This window comes from Monodon monoceros, unplaced genomic scaffold (genome assembly GCF_005190385.1).
Source record: "Monodon monoceros isolate NGI ecotype Baffin Bay Population unplaced genomic scaffold, NGI_Narwhal_1 Super_Scaffold_9, whole genome shotgun sequence".
Lineage (NCBI taxonomy): Eukaryota > Metazoa > Chordata > Mammalia > Artiodactyla > Monodontidae > Monodon > Monodon monoceros.
In genome coordinates this window covers 50,211,979-50,232,935 of record NW_021703786.1, presented here as the reverse complement: position 1 = coordinate 50,232,935, position 20,957 = coordinate 50,211,979, and the positions used below count along the sequence as shown (strand labels likewise).

Below are 20,957 nucleotides of genomic sequence, written 5' to 3'. Positions count from 1 at the left end.
GAAAAAAAATGGATAAGCATTCTAATGGTAAAATAGGCAAAGAACATAAGGTAATTTATAAAATGTGTCACCGATACATATAATTAGTAAGTATAATACTTAAAAAAAAATCAACCTTATTAGTAATCAAAGTATGAAAATCAAAACAATGAGATGCCAGTTTTTTGCCCATCTTTGGCAAAGTTACAAAAAAGTCAAACTATTCATGATTAGTGAGGATGATAGATAACAGATATGATATTCTGCAGTTTAAACAGCTATAACTTTTTCGGGAGGGCAATTTGGCATTATCTATCAAAAGGCTTAAAAATCTGCATACCCTCTTTGACCTAGTAATTCCACTCAAAAATCTGCCTTACGAACTGATAAAATAGATATGTAAAGATTGCCTGAGATGGCATCATTTATAAAAGTGAAAAGTCAGTAACTTTCTAAAATGCCTAATGATTAAGGACTAAAAATATTATGGTATGCCCATACATGTTAATATAACGCAGCCATTAAAATTCACACTGTGAGTGAACATGGAAATATATTCAGGATATATTTATTGCTAAGTCAACAAGGTGGAATACAAAACAGTATACACAGTTTTATTCTATTTCTGTTAAAAAGCAAAAAACTTCACTTATATCTATCTGTCCATCCTTCTCTCCAGCCAGAATAGAAGATAGAAAAATCAAGGAATCTTCCATTTTCCTTATTGCTAATATTGATTGTTCTAATATTTCTTTAAATGAACATCTATTTTGTAATACAAAGACTTTTATAGTAAAAAAAAAAACCTTAAAAAGCATACATTTCTGAGTTAAATAACTCTACTTCCAAAATCCCAAACGAAGTGACCAAACTGAATACACAGAGTATATCCCCCACTCCCCATGATGCCTCCTTTGTCTACTGTGTTCACAGCAAGGGCTGCGGAATCTAGAATAGCTCCTGACGCATAGCAGTCAATAGCTATTAAATGGGAAAATGCCATCCATCTGCCGTAAACCATAAAGAATTACTGCCAGATGGATAGAGGATAGCTGGAAACAGGTCATTAAGAGCCAATTCACAGCTTCCCTTCCTAAGAAAGCAACTTAAAAGAAAAAAATTTTCATTTTGCTTGATGTTAGTATGTAGATGTGGAATTGATTTTTGTATACTGACTTTATATCCAGCAACTTTGCTAAACTCACTTATTAATCTGAATAATTTATCCTTATTTTCTACATATGAATCACATTATTTGCAATTAAAGATAGCTTTATTTTTTTCCCTTTCCAATCGTCTTTTTAGTACTTTATCTTATCTTACTGTACTGGTTAGAACCTTCAACATAAGCTGAATGAAACTGGTAATCACCCTTATCTCTATTTCTTGACATGCTTGGTGGTAATACAGTTGCTCACTTTGTGATGAGTCTTTTTGCTTTACATATTTCCATACGTATATTTCATAATTAAAAAGGTTAAAAAAGAAAAAGAAAGCAGCAAGAGAAGAAACCATGAAAAGCCTGGCAAAATTCTCCAGTTTGGAAGGGTCAATTAGTTTCCTATTGCTGCTGTAACAAAATACCACAAATTTAATGACTTAAAACAAAACAACTTATTATTCTACAGTCTGAGAGATCAGAAGTCCTAAACTCAAGATGTTGGCAGGGCTGTGCTCTTTCTGGAGGCTCCATGGGAAAATCTGTTTCCTTGCCTTTTCTAGTGTCTAGAGGCCACCTGCACTCCCTGGCTCATGGTCCCTTCCTCCATCTTCAAGGCCAGCAGCATACTATTTCCAAATCTCTCTCTCTCTCTCTCTGGGACTTCTGGTTCCATCACCACATTTCCCTCTTCTGACCCTGACACTCCTGCCTCCTTGCAAGGACCTTCGTGATTACGTTAAACCACCTGGATAATCTGGGGTCATCTTCCCATCTCAATATCCTTAACTTAAACACATCTGCAAAGGCCCTCTTGCCTTGTAACGTAACTTATTTAACAGATTTTGGGGAATAAGATGTGGACCATCTTTAGGGGAGGGCATTATTCTGCCTATCACAAAATGCGAGGGTATGGGGGCAGATGCAGAACACTGCTTGGAAGACTTCACTGCTACAAATCAGTACCAATCACAACCAGCAGTTCAGAGAGGCCCAAGTAAATGTAAGTGGGAAGTGGCCGGAGGGTGGAAGTTCTTCTTGACATGGCAGGCCACAGCTCCAGGAAGGTCAGAAATTGCTATATCATTTATGTGAAACAGAAACTGGACATGGGATACTCACTCTGGTACAGTAGCTCCATTATATACAGGAAAGAAAATGTAGAAAATAAATTCATATGTTGAGAATGCACACCACCTGGCCTCCTCCCCAGCTGCTTCAGGGTGGTGACTTGGTAATACAAACATATATCAACCAGTTTTAGACTTGAGAAGGGGATTCTAAATGATATTTGTAGGTAAAGAAGGCATCCAGTGAGAATCTACCTAACCTGTTGTGGAGAAAATATCAGAACTGAGTAAACCTTTCTTTGTTCAAAGAAATATAAAAGGCCAGAATCAGACTGTAGAAATACAAGTGGGGGCCTATGAAAAGAGTCTGCAAGATAAAAAAGGGAACAGAGCATGCAAAGAAAGAGAGAAATAGGGAATACTTGGGGGGAAAATGTTAGCTGAAGGAGACAGTATCTGCTTTACTCTTACAACTGGATTTTTAAAATCACAGATTCTGTGAAGTATGCTAAAAAATAAATGATAAAACAAAACAGATAAAGGAGACCTTGGTAAAAGGCAGGCAAAAATATAAACATTACAGGATAAGATAGGGAAATAACGTAAGGCAACGAATAATGCAACAGCAGACTTAAGAACTGAATTAGAAGCAGTAAAGAGTAGAATCAGCACTATAAAAATCTGAACCAATTAAAGGCAGGAAAAACTTGAGAAACCTTCCGAGATTAGAGGCAAAGCAAAAAGGGATTAAAATGATGACAGAAAAATATGTACAGGACAAAGAACAGAGGTCTAATATACATTTTAGGAGAAAAGAAATTACTGAAGAAAAGAACAAACATTAGTAATCAAAGACATGGGAGATGAAAACTTTTCTGATCTAAAGATAGAACTGCATCTGCTTATTTAAAGAGCTCATTATGTGCCATGAAAAATTAAAGTACAGAGCCCAACATCTAAACAAATCCTCAATTGGAAATTCAAGATTTAAAGAGTTGTAAGTTACCCGTGCTGTATGAAAAAAAAAAAAAGTTTACCTACAAAGGAAGAAAAACCAGACTTTTCTCCAATTTTTCCTAACCATTAATGCAATGGAATAATAGCTATTGTTTTAAAGGGGAAAGAAGTTGACCTAAGCTAAGTGGCCATTCATGTGCAAGGGCAAAATAAGAACACTTTCAAAACACAAGTGTTCAAAAAGTAGTCATGAAGAATGTCCTCGATATACTGTTTAATGAAAAGAACAAAGTAAGGAAGAGAACGTATATCGCACTATCATTTTGATCATATATGTATATATGTTTATAAATATGTTTCAATGGGCATAGAAGTGGTCTAAAAAGATAAATATCAAATTGTTAACAATGGTTATCCCTAGAGGGTGACTTTGACTATATATTTTTTTGAATTGTTTGACCCTTTTGCTTGAGTATGTATATTACTACTGTATTTCACAAAAATCACCTTCATTTTTAAAAAGCCTCCATGTTATCTTTGCTGAAAAAAATTCTACAATGTTGCATCTGAATAACAGATGAATCAAAGTAAAGAACATAAGAATGGGAAAGCCATAGAATAAAAAGACAAAAACGGTGAAAATTGAACACTGAAAACACTATAAAATTAATTCTAAATAACGATTATAAATTTAGAAACAAAATGCAACTGTGTGAAAAGAAAATACATATTGTAAACAGTCCTAATTTTCACATCTTAAATATGGGATAGTCAATTGTTTGGTTTTTTTTTCCCCTTTCACTCTTGATGCTGATACTTTGAGAATAGAAGATTATGTATGTTTTTCAAAAAATTAGTCACTGGTAGCACTTAAAATTAATATTTTCCAGACCACCAAAAAACAAAGGCAACATTTCCCCCCAAACTATATATGTATGTATGTATATACGTATGTTTGTGTGTGTATAAAAACAAGGGTGTTTAAAAAACATAAAACAAGAACAAAGCATATACTGTATGGCCCCAATTTTATGAAAGGAAAAGAATAAGTACACACATATAAGCATGGGGGCGGGGAAAAGACTGAAAGGACATATATGAAACCTTAACACCAGCTAATTTTAGGTGGTAGTTTGTAGGTGATTTTTATTTTCTTGTGCTTTTCTATATTTTCTATTTAAAATATTTGGGAGTAATTATGTGCACAACAAACATGCCAAAAATATCATTTAACAAACAGACAAGCCACTAGTTTCAAAAGTTGGACAATTTAGGTGCAGTGGTTAAGAATCCTCCTGCCAATGCAGGGGACGTGGGTTCGAGCCCTGGTCTGGGAAGATCCCACATGCCGCGGAGCAATTAAGCCCACGCGCCACAACTACTGAGCCTGAGCTCTAGAACCCGTGAGCTACAACAAGAGAAGCCACTGCAGTGAGAAGCCCGTGCACCGCAACGAAGAGTAGCCCCCACTCGCCGCAACTAGAGAAAGCCCCGCGCACAGCAACGAAGACCCAACGCAGCCAAAAAAAAAAAAAAAAGTTGGACAATTTAAACCTCATCTTTAACCTCAATTACATATTTTATTAATGTCAAAGCTTCCTGGGATCCTACATCCAGATAGAAAGCAAAGATTACTGTAAGAATGAATGGGATGTGATCGTGAGACTTATAACATCACCATATAATATGACCTATAATTTATTCCCTAATCAAGCCAAAGGGTAGCCCCGGCATTAGCTTGTTGGAAAGTTCTTCACTTAGTTCTTGATCAGATAATATGGGAAGGAAAACAAAGAAGATCACACGGATTAATCTTCCTGGGGATGCTAGAATGAGGATTGCTTACATCTATTTATGACATCAACGTTTTGCTTATCATTAAATGGTAACTTTAGAGCCTAAGGAAAGACACAGCCTATCACTAAATAAATCCTTGTTCAGTACCACCTATAGCTATACAATCACATGCATTTATTTTGAAGATGACAATTAAGCTGTTTTGATACTGACTAACATATAACATGAACTTAACATCTTTCTCCTAAAACAGTTTTCTTTTTATCACTTCTCCTATCTGCCTATAGGGCTACTGGGGTTTCAATGAGGAAATACGTGTAAAGAGCTTAGCACAGTGCGTGGAACATGATTACTGACTGCAAAATCTTAAATTTATTCTTATTATGGTTTGATTACTTTTTCAAGTATAATGCAGCAGAAAGGGCATGGAGTTTTATTTATTTATTCCTTTAAAACTTGTTCTTATGGAAAATTTCATATATATACAAAAGTAGAATACTAAACTCCATGTACCCATTATTCAGATTTAATAATGATCAGTATTTGGCCTTTTTTTTCCCATCTACATTCCTGTCTACCTTCCTTCCCACATTATTTTGAAGCAAATCCTAGATGTCAAACCATTCATAAGAACATGATGTTCTGAAGTCATACAGACAAGGATTCTAATCCTGTATTTCCTCACTTAGCTACATAACCTCGGATAAGCTACTTAACCTCTGAATTTAGGTGCCGAGCAGCCACTCAACGAACCTAAGATCACTTTCTCCTAGTTGGCTCTTATTTTCAACATCTGTGATGTTTCCCTCTAAATGTAACCAGCTCCACTCTATTGCTTTTACCCTAATCTGTACTCTTTATCTTACTTTTGGATAATCCCAACAGCAACCTGTTTTCTCACCTCTTACTCATCCCATACCTGGGTTTTCTACCATGGTTTGTTTCTTTCAGGCAGAATATTAATCCTGTAAGATGTTCAGTAAATCAGAAAGATCAAGGGTGAAGCAAGTTTGGGAAAGACAGCAAAGGGTATCCCCCTCGCAATGTACACCACATTAAAACTCCAAGAAGTCTTTCAGTAATGGATTCTGTCTAATATTGTGTTACCCTAACTTACATGATTGTGAAACTCTTTTTTTTCACCTAACTATTAAGAACCTATAAAACTAGAGTTTCGGGGAACATGCTTGGGAAATACAGTGATAGGTTAATGCCAAATCAGTGCTCCTTGAGCAATGCCTTCATTGGGAAACTACCAACCCCACAAAATTTCAAGAGTTCCTCCTATAGGTTCAAATTAACTTAGGTTGCTTCTCACATCTTTGTATATGCCGTAAGTTGTCTCCCAAACTAGGAGGGTGTTTGCCTTGTATGTCTGGATTTCTCTTGTGTGTGCAGGTGTGTAATACAGGCCACTCAGTGAATGCCTGTTGAGTGAGCACCCAGGCTGGACCAAACATGGTACCTAATCTCCACCAGCAGTGAAACGGCTTGTGTTGCTGCTACAGAGTCTTTGAGACACTTTACGTTTCTTAGTAGTGAACACTAGAAGCTGGAGAAGATGTCTATCTTCTTCAGATATCTAAAAGGTCAAGAGTTCCTAAAAAGTCTCTCTGGACACATCCATACTAATCTTCCAGGTAAACCATGGAGATGTTTCCTATGTTTCCATCATTCTTCACTCCTCTCTTGAGCCTCAGTTGTCTCTTTTATAAAATGAAGGTACAAATACCTACTTGGCAGGCATATTGTGAGGACTTAATGAAATACTGGACAGAATTACCTCGTCCTGGGACTGATACATGCTAGATATTCAAGAGGTGTTATTTTTCTCTGCCATGGAGAATAAAGCAGAGAAAAAGGAAAAGGAAGGCAGGTAACATCTTATATAGGGTAGCCAGGGAAGACCTCTCCAACAAGGTGGCATTGAGAAGGCAGTGAGAGTGCCACACAGGTATCTGGGGACGGGGTGTTCCAGGTTAAGAGGAAAGCAAGTACAAAGACCCTGAGGCACGAGTGTGTGGCTTGTCTGAGGAACAGCAAGGACGCCTATGGGACTAGGGCATACTGGGCACAAGGAAAGCAGCAGGAGCTGGATCAGACCGTGAACAAAGAAGTGACATGATCTTATTGATGTTTTAAAAAGATCATTCCAGTGGCTGTGTTGAAAACAGACTGGAGAGTAGGAGGAGGGAGGAATAAGAGAAACCAGTCAGAAGGCATTCTGTTGAATTGAACTAGGGTGTAGTGGTAAGAAAGAGTTGCATTTGCGTTTATTTTGAGGGTAAGGAAGAGTTGGATTGCTGACGGATTAGTTATGGAGGTGTGAGAAGAAGAGAGGAGCCAAGAATAACCCCAAGAATTTTGACATGAGCACCCCCAAAGTCAAAGCTGCCATTTACTGAGATGGGAAGACTGAAGAAAGACCATGTTTGGGGGAGATGTTGTGTTGGGCACACCTATTTCACAGTCCTTGAAGTGGAGACCCACCTTAGTCTCAAAGAGCTGTGACTGCCCCGGGCAGCCTGTGATTCACGACCACAGGCTGAGGGCATGGATCACCGGCTCTGTGTTCTTCTTGCCAGGTCATATATTGTATTTACCATATACTGTACCATACACATGTATCATATGCTAACACTAAAGCTGGGAGAGCTGATGAGAAAACAGGGCTTAGCAAGTCTAAAGCTGGACAGGACTCCTTCCTTGTTCTGCACTGAAAGACAGCTGACCCAGTCGCCAACTCCCAAAAGCACCCTCCAGTGTCAAGACCACCCTGTGATCACAGAAAAACAGTATGTACTAGGATTCCCCTGGCCCAAGCCATGGCTACCCAGTTTCTCTTCCAACTCTTCTAACCGAACATCTTCCACAAATTCTGAACTTTGTTAGCTGTCCTCTGCCTCACACACTACAATTCCCCATTATTATTCCCTTCTGAGACTAGAAGAGCAGGATTTTATTCCAACTTTTCATTGGAAAAGTATAACATGAGTACTCCTTTTGAGAGACAAAGGTTCTCACATTCCCAATATTAGCCATTAAATGTACCCAAAGAGTATGAGCTTTTGATATGTCAATGTCTAGAACCTTTATCTACATATAGAAATGTAACCATAGGGAATATATGAAAAAAATTCTGCTATAAGGAATCACCTGTTTATAGTAGTTCAAAAATTCAGGACAGTCCCTTGGTTCAATAAAGCAAAGACTGGTTAAAGAAATCTTGGCACAGAAAAGAATACTAAGTGATCATCAAAAATGATTCCAAATAAGAATACATTAAAAGATACTACATGAAAAAAGCAAATTATAAATAACATGTATAATATGACCCCCAGTTTTTTTGTTAAAAAAAAAGTGTGTGTTTATACCATAAGTTAAATATGATTGTATATAACTAGCAAAAATAACAGTTGTGTTACCAGTTGGTAGAACGATTGTGGATACGTTTTTCTTCTTTTTACTTGTCTACAAGGAACATATATTCTTTTTTCACTAAGAATGAGTTTAAAAAATTTTATATTCAACATAAAATCTCTCATATTTGTAGTTTATGCTTAGAATTTAGTTTTTACTATCTGACATTTAAAAAAAACAAAAAACAACTACCTACACCTCTATACATACTTCATCTAGGTCAAAAGACTTCCTTCTGAGAAGCCACTTGTGGACTCTCCACCAAAAGGCTCTCCCCTAGGGGATGTGATGCTAACAACTCCACAGAGGGGTCAGTCACTGAGTTCCCCTGCTCAGCACAGGAGACCCTGCTCCCAGGGTCTGTGGGCACGACTTCCCCAGCCTGGCAACCGCTGCACAGGAGTGTGAAGCAGAATGGACTGCTCTCCTCTCCACACCTGGCCGCAGACCCAGCTGTTAAGCAGAGACTACGAGTTCCACAGTCCCCACCAGGGCAACAGGCAATGGGCTTTGTTTTCTATAAACAGACAGACGAGGAAAAAGTTCAGGTTAAGACACAGTCCTCGGAGGAAGAAGGATAGAAACCAGGCAGCGGGGAATGCTTCATACTCCTAAAAGCTTTTTTTGCAAGTTAACACATGGTGTCTGCTTCTCTCTAGTCACCTATTTATCACTCCCCTCCTCAGAGAAGGGAAAAAGCCCTGGCTGTTTTCCTAGTGCAGAGTTTTGTGGCTGGGGGGAAGGATGAAAGGGGGGAGGAAGGAGGGTGCTTTAAGCATGATGCAAACCATTTGGAGCTGAGTGAGAGCACTGCCAACACAAGCTGCACTATTTAAACAAGTGAGGAAATGATCGTATATACAACATGCCAGTGAGCGCACACACACACCAAAGGAAGTCGAGAGGGCTTTTTTTTTCAGGACGCAGAGCTGGATGTCAGCGGCTAAAAGGTCGATATTTTCCCTTAACACCCTTCTCAATGACTTAATCATGTTCCGTTTGCACAGAAAACTTCCCAAGAATAAAAAGGTCTGGAGAATTAAGAGGAGGGGTGAATGGGGAGGGATGTTTGGCCTGGGGCTGACCTTATCCGAGGTTTTCTCCACGTAGCAGGGGTCCTGAGGGGCAGCCAGCAAGGGTACAAAGCCCGAGAGAAGCCGATCCTCTTCCAGGATAAGGAGGGTGAGGTCATCGTCCGGGTCCTTGTACAGTGGCACCTCAGACTGATTCACTGCAGTCAGTATGTTACAGAAATCAGCCAGCATCGACCAGACATCCACAGCAACCCTGTGAGAAAGATGGTAAGAAAAGAAGAGCAGCTCTAAAGAGGGACCAGTTAAAGTATTCTAAGCACTTGTGGGCAGGAAGGTACTCGTGGCACTTGCTGTCTACGGCTGGCATCTGTCAGGAAATCTAACCCCAAATGCTAGGATACAAAATTGCGCCCGTGGCAGTAATCTGGTGGGTGTGTGTCCATCTATGCAAAGTTGAAATTGATTAGGGGGAGTTTTTAATCCTAACCAGAAAGGAAAAAGAACTTAAGAGAATCAGTTGCCTAATGCAGGTCCTGTCACCTTTCCAGACAGTGTGCCTGAGACACTTATTCAAACACTCAAGACAACCAGTGCCTGAGGCAGCTCCCAGAATTCCCCTACTCCTCTCCAGCCAAGTATATGCCACACAGACAGCAACACAGTGCCAATCTCCCCTCTTCCCACACAGCCAGAGGGGCCAGTTACACCAGGCAAAGAGTCATGTGGTTATTACCTCCCACCCCAGTCCCCTACAATGCTTTAGAAATCTCTTCCTACATATAAGTAGGAAAACAATCAAACACACCAATCAAACACACCCACCAAAAACCGCATTCCTGGCCTGCCAAGATTTTCCCAGAAGGGTAAAGCTTCCCATGCATTTCAGCCGACAAACCAGTATCAGTGCTGTCTTGGCCATCCCTCTCCCTCTCCTCTCCCTCACCTGTGGAAGGTTAGATATAGGGTGACCAACTGTTCTGGTTTGCCTGGGATTTGTCCCAATTTTAGCACCCAAAGTCGCATGTCACCAGAAACCCCTCAGTCCTGGGAAAACTGGGATGGCTGCTCATTCCTAATTGCACATCACCGAGTCCTGGTTGAACCTAACAAATCTTGAAAATCCAAAGTCTAGCTCTCCCCATTTCAAACTCCAGGGCAGAATTAGAAAAAGAAGGTTCATTTCTCTGTCACCGTCATTTGTCAAAAATCTACTGTGGTTCATATCCCTGCTTTGATGGGTGCTAACGATCCTGAAGAGCTTTCGTTTTTGTCTGCACAGGACGCAGCTCAAATAGCCAAACTGCAGTCAGATCCAGGGCTTGCCAAATCTATAGGCCCTGGGCTGTACAAGACTTGGCTCCCTTTTCCAGAAGACTACCTTAACCAGGGACTCTGGAACAGGGAGTGCCCTATGGATGCTAAGCTGTACTCTAAAAGGAGTGAGCTGCACAGAAGAACAAAGAAAAGCTTTACAATTAGGCTCAAGAGGTGGAGCAGCAAGAGGCAAGAAGCAAAGAGAGCTATAAGAGCGAGCTACATCCTGGAATCTTCCCAGAGGAGTTACTGCGCATGAGCCAAATCTGCTAGGGAGGGGCCTCAGACCCAAGCAATGTGTTTCTCCTGGAGACTGGGAGCCTTTGGGAGGTGGCAGAGAAGAGGGCATTCAAGGGACATGGCACTGAAGGTGATGCTGGGGGAGAAAGTGCGATAGAGGTGTGGGGACTCCTTGACTGGCTCCAGGTGGAAGGAGGCTGCACTGGTTTATTTACTGTAATCACTGCACTAGGAAAAGGCAATGAAATGAAACATCTTGTTTTCAAGAGTGTCCTGGGAACCAGGCGGAACACAGCTCCATTAATCATACAACGGCACATAATCAACACACATGTACTGCACAAGTAACTCGCCTCACAGGCTCTGCCCAGGAAAAAGAACATGTTTGGGAAGAATCACCGGAGGGACAAGAGTTTTCTAAAGCCTCTCTCTGCACAGACACCGACAACCAGGCTCATTCACAAAGCTCCATCTTTTGGCTCGGCTGAGTTTGGCTGTCAGAAATGTTTAAATATGGAAAAAAATAAACAGTTGCAACACGTTTTAGTGCAGAGATCTGCCTGAGCCCCTTTGTGATGTAATGGGAAACGCAGCATTCAGGCTACCAGCTGTAGAATAAACAGAACTTCGAGGGTTAAAAGGAACTGAACTTTCCACGACCCCATCTGCAGAGAAGAAAATAATAAGAGGAATGATGCACTGCCCCACAGCTCTGATAGTTTATCCTCCGGTCCCGGCTGCAGAGACAAGCACCGGATGTGATAGGGCTGCTCAGGGCCGCCTCCGAGGTTAGCGCTGCCCATGGGAGACGCACAGGGAGGCTCTTCCAGCTCCCCGCTTCCTCCCCCAGTGCCCTGCTGGCCACTTGAGCCCACTGCCTGATTCTGATCCCACAGCGCTGGTGAGCTCTGGCCAACAGGCACTGCTCGGCTGCAGAGCAGCAATTTGGAAAATAAACAGGAAAGACGACAGTGAGAAGGAAGAAGGTGAAAAGTCTCCAAGCTGAATTCTTGGCTTGGGGGCCTTGGTTGGTGCTGTGCAGGTCAAGGCTGCTTCAGGACGTAGAGGGGGTGGGGGGTGAGGGCAGCAGCATCTCCAGCCGGGGAGAGGCAGCAGAAAATTACCCACGGCTGCCACAATGGGAGGCCCCACATCCCTCTCTCATCCTCCCACCCCTACCATCTTGGATCCAAGACGAAGGAATATGTGGTACCATGTGGTTCTCATTACCATGCTCCCTGTCCCCTAAGGCTCAGATAAACCAAAACTGACTCCTCCCAGCGGCTGCTGGCCACTACTAGGGACCCCTGCCCACATCTGCCTTTTGCCCATTACCACCCACCTTGTGCCAAAACCTTAAGACTCACTGCAAAAATGAAGCGGATGACTGTTCCTACCCTAGTGTTGATTTGTAAGATAGCAGCTGATGCCAAAAGACATAGGAAATAGCCTGAGTTCCCAACTCAGAAATGTAAAGTGGCCCAAGGGCCAAGCTAGACTGAGCAGGACCAAGGGAATACACAAAATGCTCTGATGACGGGTCATTTCTGCCCTGATCCCGTCAGACTGGTGTGTGATTCTGAGTGGCCACTTTCTTCTGGTATTGCAGTGGGACGGCCCCCGATCACTTCACATATCATCAGTCCTCTCCTCTCTCACTGAGCACCACGAACATGAACACAGCTGACTGGGCACCCATGGACCATACGGTGACCCCCACAGAGGGTGGGGCAGAGGGGAGTGTCAGGAAACTAATACTAAAAGGAAGAGGTACTCTGAAAAACTAGGTGAGATGTCTGAACTCAGAAGTTAAGATATTTGCAGAAGTATGAGGTGATTCCTGGAACCTGGGCAACATCACCTCAGCTTACCCCGATCAGGCCTCTGGGCTGAGAGGTCAGTTCCATGGGTGAACACAGGGTTTCCTGTCTGAGAAGGGGAAAAGTTCGCCTCTTCCTGCTCTAGTCCTCACCCCAGCTGGGAGTGCTTTCCAACCTTCACCCCAATCTAGTCCTTGGATTCTAAGGATTCAAGGTTGGCCTGGGCCAAGGAGCCCAAAGTCAAATTCTGGTGGCCGAGAGGAACTTTAAACAGCTCCCAATCTTCTAGAAATGCCTGGGAAATGGCTCCCCAAAAGAGTTTTCAGACATTCTCAAGCCACCTTTGGTTCTAAATGGACCCTCTAGGGTGCTATAGGCTTAGGCAAGTCCCTCTGGCTTGTTGTGGTCCCAACTCATACTTTGGGAAATCTCCCAGAGTCCAAAAAAATCCCACCAAACAGACACAAGGCAGCCAGAGAACATGAAACTGCATCCAATGAGTCTGTTCATGGCTCTCAGAATGGTGGCAAGGGAGCCTCTCAAGCAGCTGTGATGTGCCTAGTGAGCAGGGATCAGCAGTTGTAGGGTGACCCGGTGGCCCAACCCCACAGAACACACCACACACCAGGAAAGCAGACCTCTGGCTGGAGTCTGAACGCCAGATCCTAGCTTGGGACAGACCAGCAGTGGCTAGTTATAGGTATGCACTCAGGACCAAGGCTCACCCACTTCCCCACAGACATGCATTCACTTACTCCACCAGGAAAGGAAAAAAAATAAGAGTTAATTTACTTTTTATTGCCTCAGAATTCCAAGGTTTAATGTAGCTGTCAGTTTGAGTGCAGTGCAGCTGCCGGCCGATACAATGCAGCCCAGGCCAGCCCAGGTGACTAGGGAAACACATTTCACAGAAATGCACCAATATACACACTGTTGGCTGGTTGTTTGAGGGGATATTGACTTGGGGAATCAGATTAAACCTTCAGGCTGGGGTTAGTTCTGCAAACAGCATTAGAAAAGCAGCTTCAGTCCAAGGAACTGAGAAGTCCTGATCTCAGGTGGACCAGTGGGTTTCTGTGTTTCTACCATTTTGGAGCTTTCTCATATGATCTGTTACTCAACTACGTCATGCTCGGAAAGATTAAGGTGTGAGATATGCGAGGCAAGTTATACCACAACAACCTGTCTTTCCTAGAACTCAGAAAGAAAGGCAGATCTGCCAGCTTTATAGGGAAGAGGTCAAGAATGAACTTTTCTGCAAACTCCATCCGAGGACGGGACTGAAGGAGGAAGACAGTTTGGAGAATGGAGTACTAAGGCCCGACCAGGGCTCAGGCCATCCTTCTGGCAAGTCTAAGGAGGACTGAGCCCTCACACACCCCTTCGTATTTTTACTGGGGGAACAGGCTGACTGGTGATTAATATCAAGTACAATGACCCCATGTTACAAGCCTGCAGGGGCCTGTGGAGGTGGCCATTTCCTGTGTAATACCAGCTTGTTTAAACACTAACATTCAAACTCCACAGCTGCAGAACAAACCCGGAAAGAGGTGAGTGAGAAGAAGCCCTGCATTGTGTTTTAGAGCTACGGAAGATCAGAGAAGTAGTACAGATGGGAAACGAGTTGGGTCTTTTGGTTTCTAGAGTGAGACGCTCTGGAAATACAGCTAAGATGGCATAGAAACTAGGCACAAAGAAACTGAAAAAGAGAAAGTCCATGAACTATAAACACAAAAGGGGAAAGGCAAAAGGCCACAGCAAGAGAAATATTCTTAAGATATGTAATATCCTCTTTTTAAAACCTGTTTGCCTATGGACCATCATAGTATAGCCCACAACTCTTCACGTGGGGTTCAATGGCCAACATGAGACCACTGTAGCCCTGGAGGACTTCCCACCCAACTGGACAAAACTGCAGGAAGTGAGCAGATAATAACAGAAATGGACCTGAATCCAACGAGTCTGGTAGAGTCAAAAGAACAGTACCTGCGTTTGAAATAGCTTAGTAAGCTCCTTGGAAAGCCAGGATGTCATGCCAGCTCTGTTCTCAGTAGGCCGAGGATCTGGTTCTGGTATCGGGGCTAGGCAGCTCAACAGAATGGGGTAGAGACTGGGGGAGGGTAGGAGGAGAACTATGCAGCTCCCTCTGAGATTTAGGAACTACAGTGTATTTTCCAGATGCCACCATGATATAAACCGGAGACAAAGTTATCAGGGATCACTATTCTAGGAGTTAAGACATGGGCAGCAAGATACCATCCTCCAAGAATAATAGCTGCTTATTAGGTGACCGCTAAAAAATACAAGACTCAGTTAAAGAAGATCCTTTCTGCCTTCCTAATTTATACAAACAAGTCAACTTGGGCCCTTGGAAGAGTGCCCAACCTAAATTAATTCTGCCCAATAGGGCAAAATCAACCTGCAGCTCAGTCACCCTGCACTACCCGAAGAACACAAACTTCATGTTCTAAGCAGTGCAGCTGGAGCCCTATGGCCAACAACAGGTCACGGTAACCTTATTCCAGGATTTCTCAAGTACCTCTAACTGTGCCTCCCTCAACCTCTCTCTAGGTCAGTGCCTATTTGACTTCAGTTCTCCCAAGCTACACTCAGATGTATAGCCTCTGTCGCATCACTGTGGTGTGTTAAACCCATCAGCACTGTGTGTTTGGGAAAGAGCAGCCCCCAGGGGACCTTGACATCGCCACGGCATGAGTGGAGCCCTCGGCGGCCTCCCTGGTGCGGATTCTCACGGTTCCTGCCTCTCTAAATTTTTAGCTGTAACCACTCCAACACGTCTTCTTAGTTTAGCACACACTGGACCCAAATAACCTCAGCCCAGAGCTGGAAAGTACTCTCCCTGGGGTCAGCGGCTGTACCCTGCTGGGGTCAGACTGGAGCCTTGGGCCAACACCCCTTCCTCTCACAAGAAGTCCTGTGGGAGGAGTGGGGAGGGGACAGCAGCTCCTGCCGTGGGAGAGATCACGTGTGCCCCACACTCAGCACTTGGAGGAAGAGGAACCCCCTGGTGCCAGGCTATAATGCTGACGCCCCAACCCGGAGCCAGGGAGACTGGGTGGGGAGCCAGGGTAGCAAAGGGGCTTCCCACAGTCACCACCACTTCCTTCAGGGAAGTGCTGATGGACTATTACTTAGTGATCTCCCAAAATGCCCTTCTGGGAAGACGTATTAAGCGTCCTTGAAGGGGTGCCGATTAGACTTGGGATTAGTTCTTATTTCAGAACTGCCCTATGAGGGCGAGTGAATGAGCTGCTTTTTAACTCAAGAATTTCTGTCTCGTCTACAGGGTCAACACGTGTAGGCTCCCTGCAGAAATGAGCTTACTGCATACTCCCTCCATATCCCCATGTCTCCCTATGTGACGGCACCTCAGAGGGCTCCCTACAAGCCCTTTCCAGCATGCTCTGTAGACTATACAAGACAAGCCATGGAAAAGCAGCAAGTCCAGGAATTTCTGGAGTTGGTTTTTTTTTTTAACAGCGCTCCAATCCAACAGTGTGATAAATGCATCCGAGCTACAATTAGGAAGATATATAGCATCAGAATGCGAAGGTCTGGGCAGCCTGGTGAAACGCGGGCTCTCCAGAGCCCCAGCTATGTTTCCCATTATGTAACCCTGGTCATGGGCAGACAGCCAGACTCCAAATGAAAAAGAGACTCTGGCTTGGCACCGGTTCTATTTTCCTATCCTCATTCGGGGTCAGCGCAGTGTCATACAGCTGCAGAGAAAGCTCTGGGGATTAAACCTGGGAAAGCCTCCAAGACCAGGACCTGGGTTCAAGTACCAGCTGAAAGCAATAAACCAACTGCCACAGCTGGGCTAGGTTTGGATGTTCTCAAAGTCCCCTGACTCTTTCACTTACTGAAAACTAGAGATCAAGATGAGGGAAGATTTGGCTTCAGCAGAGACTATGCAATGAGGTAGGTTGTCCCACTGCCCCAGCCTTGCCAAAGGTCCTGGGGTGCAAGGGGGCTATGCTTAGGCTCGTGGAAGCCTGTTGCTCTGCTCCTCTCCACCACCTGACATTCACAGCTTGCCTCATGCTCACTTGGTAAAGCGGGGAGTAGCTGCCCCTCCCCTCTAACAAGAGGCCTGGCACAGAAACTGTGCTCCCCACTCCACCCCCACCCCCATAAGTAGACGGCCCCTCCAAACACTGTGGTCTGTTCTAACCAGACCAAAGCACTCTACACTGCCTTTTACAGTGGCTCAAGGCAACTTTCCACACCCTGCTACAATCCTCTGTATCAAAATCTCCTGGGATATAAAGCCATCCTATTACGACTCCTAACAGATACAAACGGGAAGTCAACGTACTTCCGTGCTGACTCCAGCACACACACCTACTAAGTGCCACTGCTGCGGGAAGGCACAAACAGCCCTGAAATCCTGCCCTTGTCACTCTATAGTGTCAGTGAAGTTCTGTCATCATCATTCTAAGTGGTCCATATGTGCCTAAGTGGCTACTGCCTAGGAAAAGTAAACTTGACCAGAAAGAAGAGGAATATGGGCAAAGGGGAGAGAACCAAGGAGACTACTGATGCGCTTTAGAATTCCCCTGAAAAAATGGAGGTGCTTCGAAATGACTAACTGTGCAAGGACAGATGGTAACACAATGAAAGACAGAAAGAGAATGAAGGGAGCAAGATTAAACAAGGGTCCAAATGTGTCAAGGAGACAATTAGGGAGTAGGGGATTTCTGGAGGAGAAGCAAACTACAATGTAGGCTATCTGGTCACCTTATCATAGGATCAGTGAGGAATCTGTCTTTGCAGAGAACAAATGTAGGCGAAGACCAATGAAAACATGCAAAGGAGAGGCACTAAGTGGAAGCCATTTCCTTCCTACTCTCTTGAGAGCGTTCCTAAACCCTCCAAAATGAAGAGCAGCACAAGGACCTTAAGAGTGTCAGAGGGATGGCTGTTCTGACATCTATAGAACTGTCTGGAGTATGTTATTCCCTATGGCCTTAAAAGAAAAGGCTCCACAGTATGGAAGATCAGTGGGTATAAGATGTCACTTTGAAACCTACAGAAGAACCACCTACCGTACCTTGCCAATCTCTCAACCACAGTATTCACTCGGTGAGTGTTAGGCAGTTACATGAGAAACTAGAAAGAAGGGAGGTAAATTCTTATTCCACTTTCCACTGCTTGGATCTGAAGGCTATGAGGTGGGATGACCCTCAGTGGTGGTCAGACCAGGTTTGTTCTGTCCAACAGTGGCACCAGCCCTCAAACCACCATGCCTTGTGGTCAGGCCCCAGGATGGCAGAGCCCCTCCTTTATACTTAAACTTGCATTCCAGAGACAACCAGCCGCTGATCCTGATTGCAAAGGGAGGCAGTGCAGAAGGGGACTCCATTTTCTACCACACTGACTTCTCTAGCCTAAACTGGACTCATCAAAAAGTAAGTTACAGCTACAGGAGCTTGTTTACTAAGCAATCAGATTCAACATATTATTTGGTCAGATTTGCTATCCTTGTGCAGAAAAGTCTGAAAAGACTAAGCAAATTTGATTCGAGTGTCCCAACCCCCTCTGCCTTTCTGTAGCCTTGGAGGTGAAGCCCAGTTGGGGATGGATGTAACTTGGACCACGTGCCCAGCTGCAGATTGAGCCCTTGCCCAAAGATGGGCAGCAGCTCGCATGAGCCGGCAATGGGCCATTTGCTCCAGCATCCACAGAGAAAACAGATTCAGCACCTCAAGCAAATGAAGCCCAGCACTTCCTGTGTGAGGTTTCCATTTCCTCAGCCAAACAAAAGCCAAAGGGAGCAGGAGAGGGAGGAGGGATAAAGGGAGACAGGTCGCAGAAGACAGTTAGCAGGCCTGATGGCCAGGATATGGGCAAACAGGGGCTGGGTGGACCATATCTAAGGTTGTGAGGTGGGGTGACCCAGAAGGCCCAAGCTCCAGGGACAGATGGTCTGCCTCCCCACCCCCCGAGAGGAAGGGAGGAACACTCCGTGACCCCTGCACATGCTCAGAAGCAGTGGCTTCAGATACTTGGAGAGCAGAGCCCTTCCTTGTCAGTTTCTTTCCAAAACTGCAAATTGCCTAGTCGGCATCTTAGATTAAGGGTCTGAAAACTTTGAGGCTGTACATGTTAACTCTTCAGTGAACACTGCTGGCAAACAGCTGCACCCTAGCCAGCAGATTGGTCTGTTCCTTTGTGTGTCCACAGCTCCCCAGCTCAAGCTCAACCCTGGCTCACGCAGCCTCAGCCTGGAGTGCATTTTGAAACCTAGAAGGGTTCACAGGAAAGATGCAAAGATTTGTTTGATGCTGTGAGCATCACTCACATGGTTACAGAGCTAGAGCTGCCTGGGGAGGGCAGGCTTAATGGTCAAGGGGTGCTTCCTGGGGTGAGGAGCACGGAAGAAATGGGACGAAGGAAATGTAGGAAAGAGTCAGACTATATAGTCCACACAGAAGGGTCTAACTGCTGGCCAGAAATCTCTGCTGCAGTCTTCCCTCTGTGGGTCACCCATGAGTCTGGGAGACTCACATGGCTGGTCCCCAGCCCAGAGAAGCACCCCTCCCCACTCCCTAGAAATGCCACTGGCACCATCCTAGGTACCCATCCTCCAACGTCCAGTATTTTCCCCCTCCCAGGGAAGAGCACTGGAGAAGAATGATGAGATGCTGGGTGTGGATGCTTGTTCCCAAACACACATATATACACCCAACACAGAGCCTGAAGGAACCCTGAGTGCACTACACCTGCCAGAGACAATACAGCAGATGGGGGAGGGGGGAATGGAGGGAGGGGAGAAAGGGAGAAGGAAAAGTTAAACAGAGAGAAAGAGAGACAGAAACACCAAGGGAGAGACAGATAGGAAGAGAGAAAGAGTAAGGGAGAGGGAGGGAGAGAGATGGACAGTCAACAGAGTTGACCAGAAACAGGCACCTACGTGCACACACATTAGGACACTCTTACGCAAACACAAACACACACACAGTGACCCTAACGTACAGAAGAACAAGACACATAGGAACATGGATATAGATGAGGAGCTGGCAAACTTCTTCTATAATGGGATAGAGAGTAAATAGTTCTGGCTCTGCAGACCATACGGTCTCTGTCACAACTACTCAACTCCACTGCTGCAGTGTGAAAGCAGCCATGGACAAAGTGTAAACAAACAAGCATGGCTGTGTTCCAATACAGCTTTATGGACACTGAAATGGGACTTTCATATACTTTTCACAAGTCATGAAGTCTTGCTCTTTTTATTTTATTTTTTCAACCATTTAAAAATGTAAACCATTCTGAGCTCATGGGCCATAGCTTGCTGACCCCTGAAACAGATACACAAACAGCAGAGAGAGACAAACAGAGTCAAGCAAAGAGGCAGGCAGGGACAAGCCAAGACAAGCTGAGACAGGCAGGAGGGACAGGCAGAGGCAGGCAGGGAGACACAGGCGAGGCAGGTGGATACAGGCAGCCCCTGTATCCACATATACAGAAATCCCCTGCCCCCAACAGGGAGACCTAGACTGACACACAGAGACATACTCACAGACAAATATGGACATGGACACAGGCAGTCCTGGGCACAGACATTCAGGAACATATACAAACACTCCCACAGGACACAGCCACACGCAGAGAGACATGGACAGGACCGAAGCAGACATGGACTGACATGGCCCAAGAATCAGACATAGACATATATATGAACACACAGACATGGAGACAGACACACAGTGAAAGAGATTCCTCACGGGGACACAGGAACCCTGTAAAGAGATCCACACACCAGGATAGACAGAGACGCAGACACAGATATGGACACAGCACATGGACCAACATACATAGACAGACATGGAAAGGCACATCAAAAGAGCCTTCGATAGGGCTTCCCTGGTGGCGCAGTGGTTGAGAGTCTGCCTGCCGATGCAGGGGACACGGGTTCGTGCCCCGGTCCGGGAGGATCCCACGTGCTGCGGAGCGGCTGGGCCCGTGAGCCATGGCCGCTGAGCCTGCACGTCCGGAGCCTGTGCTCCGCAACGGGAGAGGCCACAGCAGTGAGAGGCCCGCATACCGCAAAAAAAAAAAAAGAGCCTTCGATAGACAAATCCCCGGGGACGGGGACACACACACACACACACACACACACACACACACACACACACACACA

At 44.5% G+C, this 20,957-nt stretch overlaps 1 protein-coding gene across 4 annotated transcripts in view; it reads right to left on the bottom strand.

Annotated features, from left to right (window-relative positions):
* Positions 1-20,957, bottom strand: part of SMG6 (SMG6 nonsense mediated mRNA decay factor) — a 235,198-nt gene that overhangs the window by 106,245 nt on the left and 107,996 nt on the right. For 3 of the 4 annotated variants that reach the window (XM_029211343.1, XM_029211341.1, XM_029211342.1), the window contains one exon: positions 9,468-9,669. In XM_029211343.1, coding sequence (XP_029067176.1) covers positions 9,468-9,669 — 202 coding nt within the window. Of the gene's footprint in view, positions 1-8,280; positions 9,670-20,957 lie in introns of those variants that run through there. The other variant, XM_029211344.1, reaches the window with a different exon arrangement.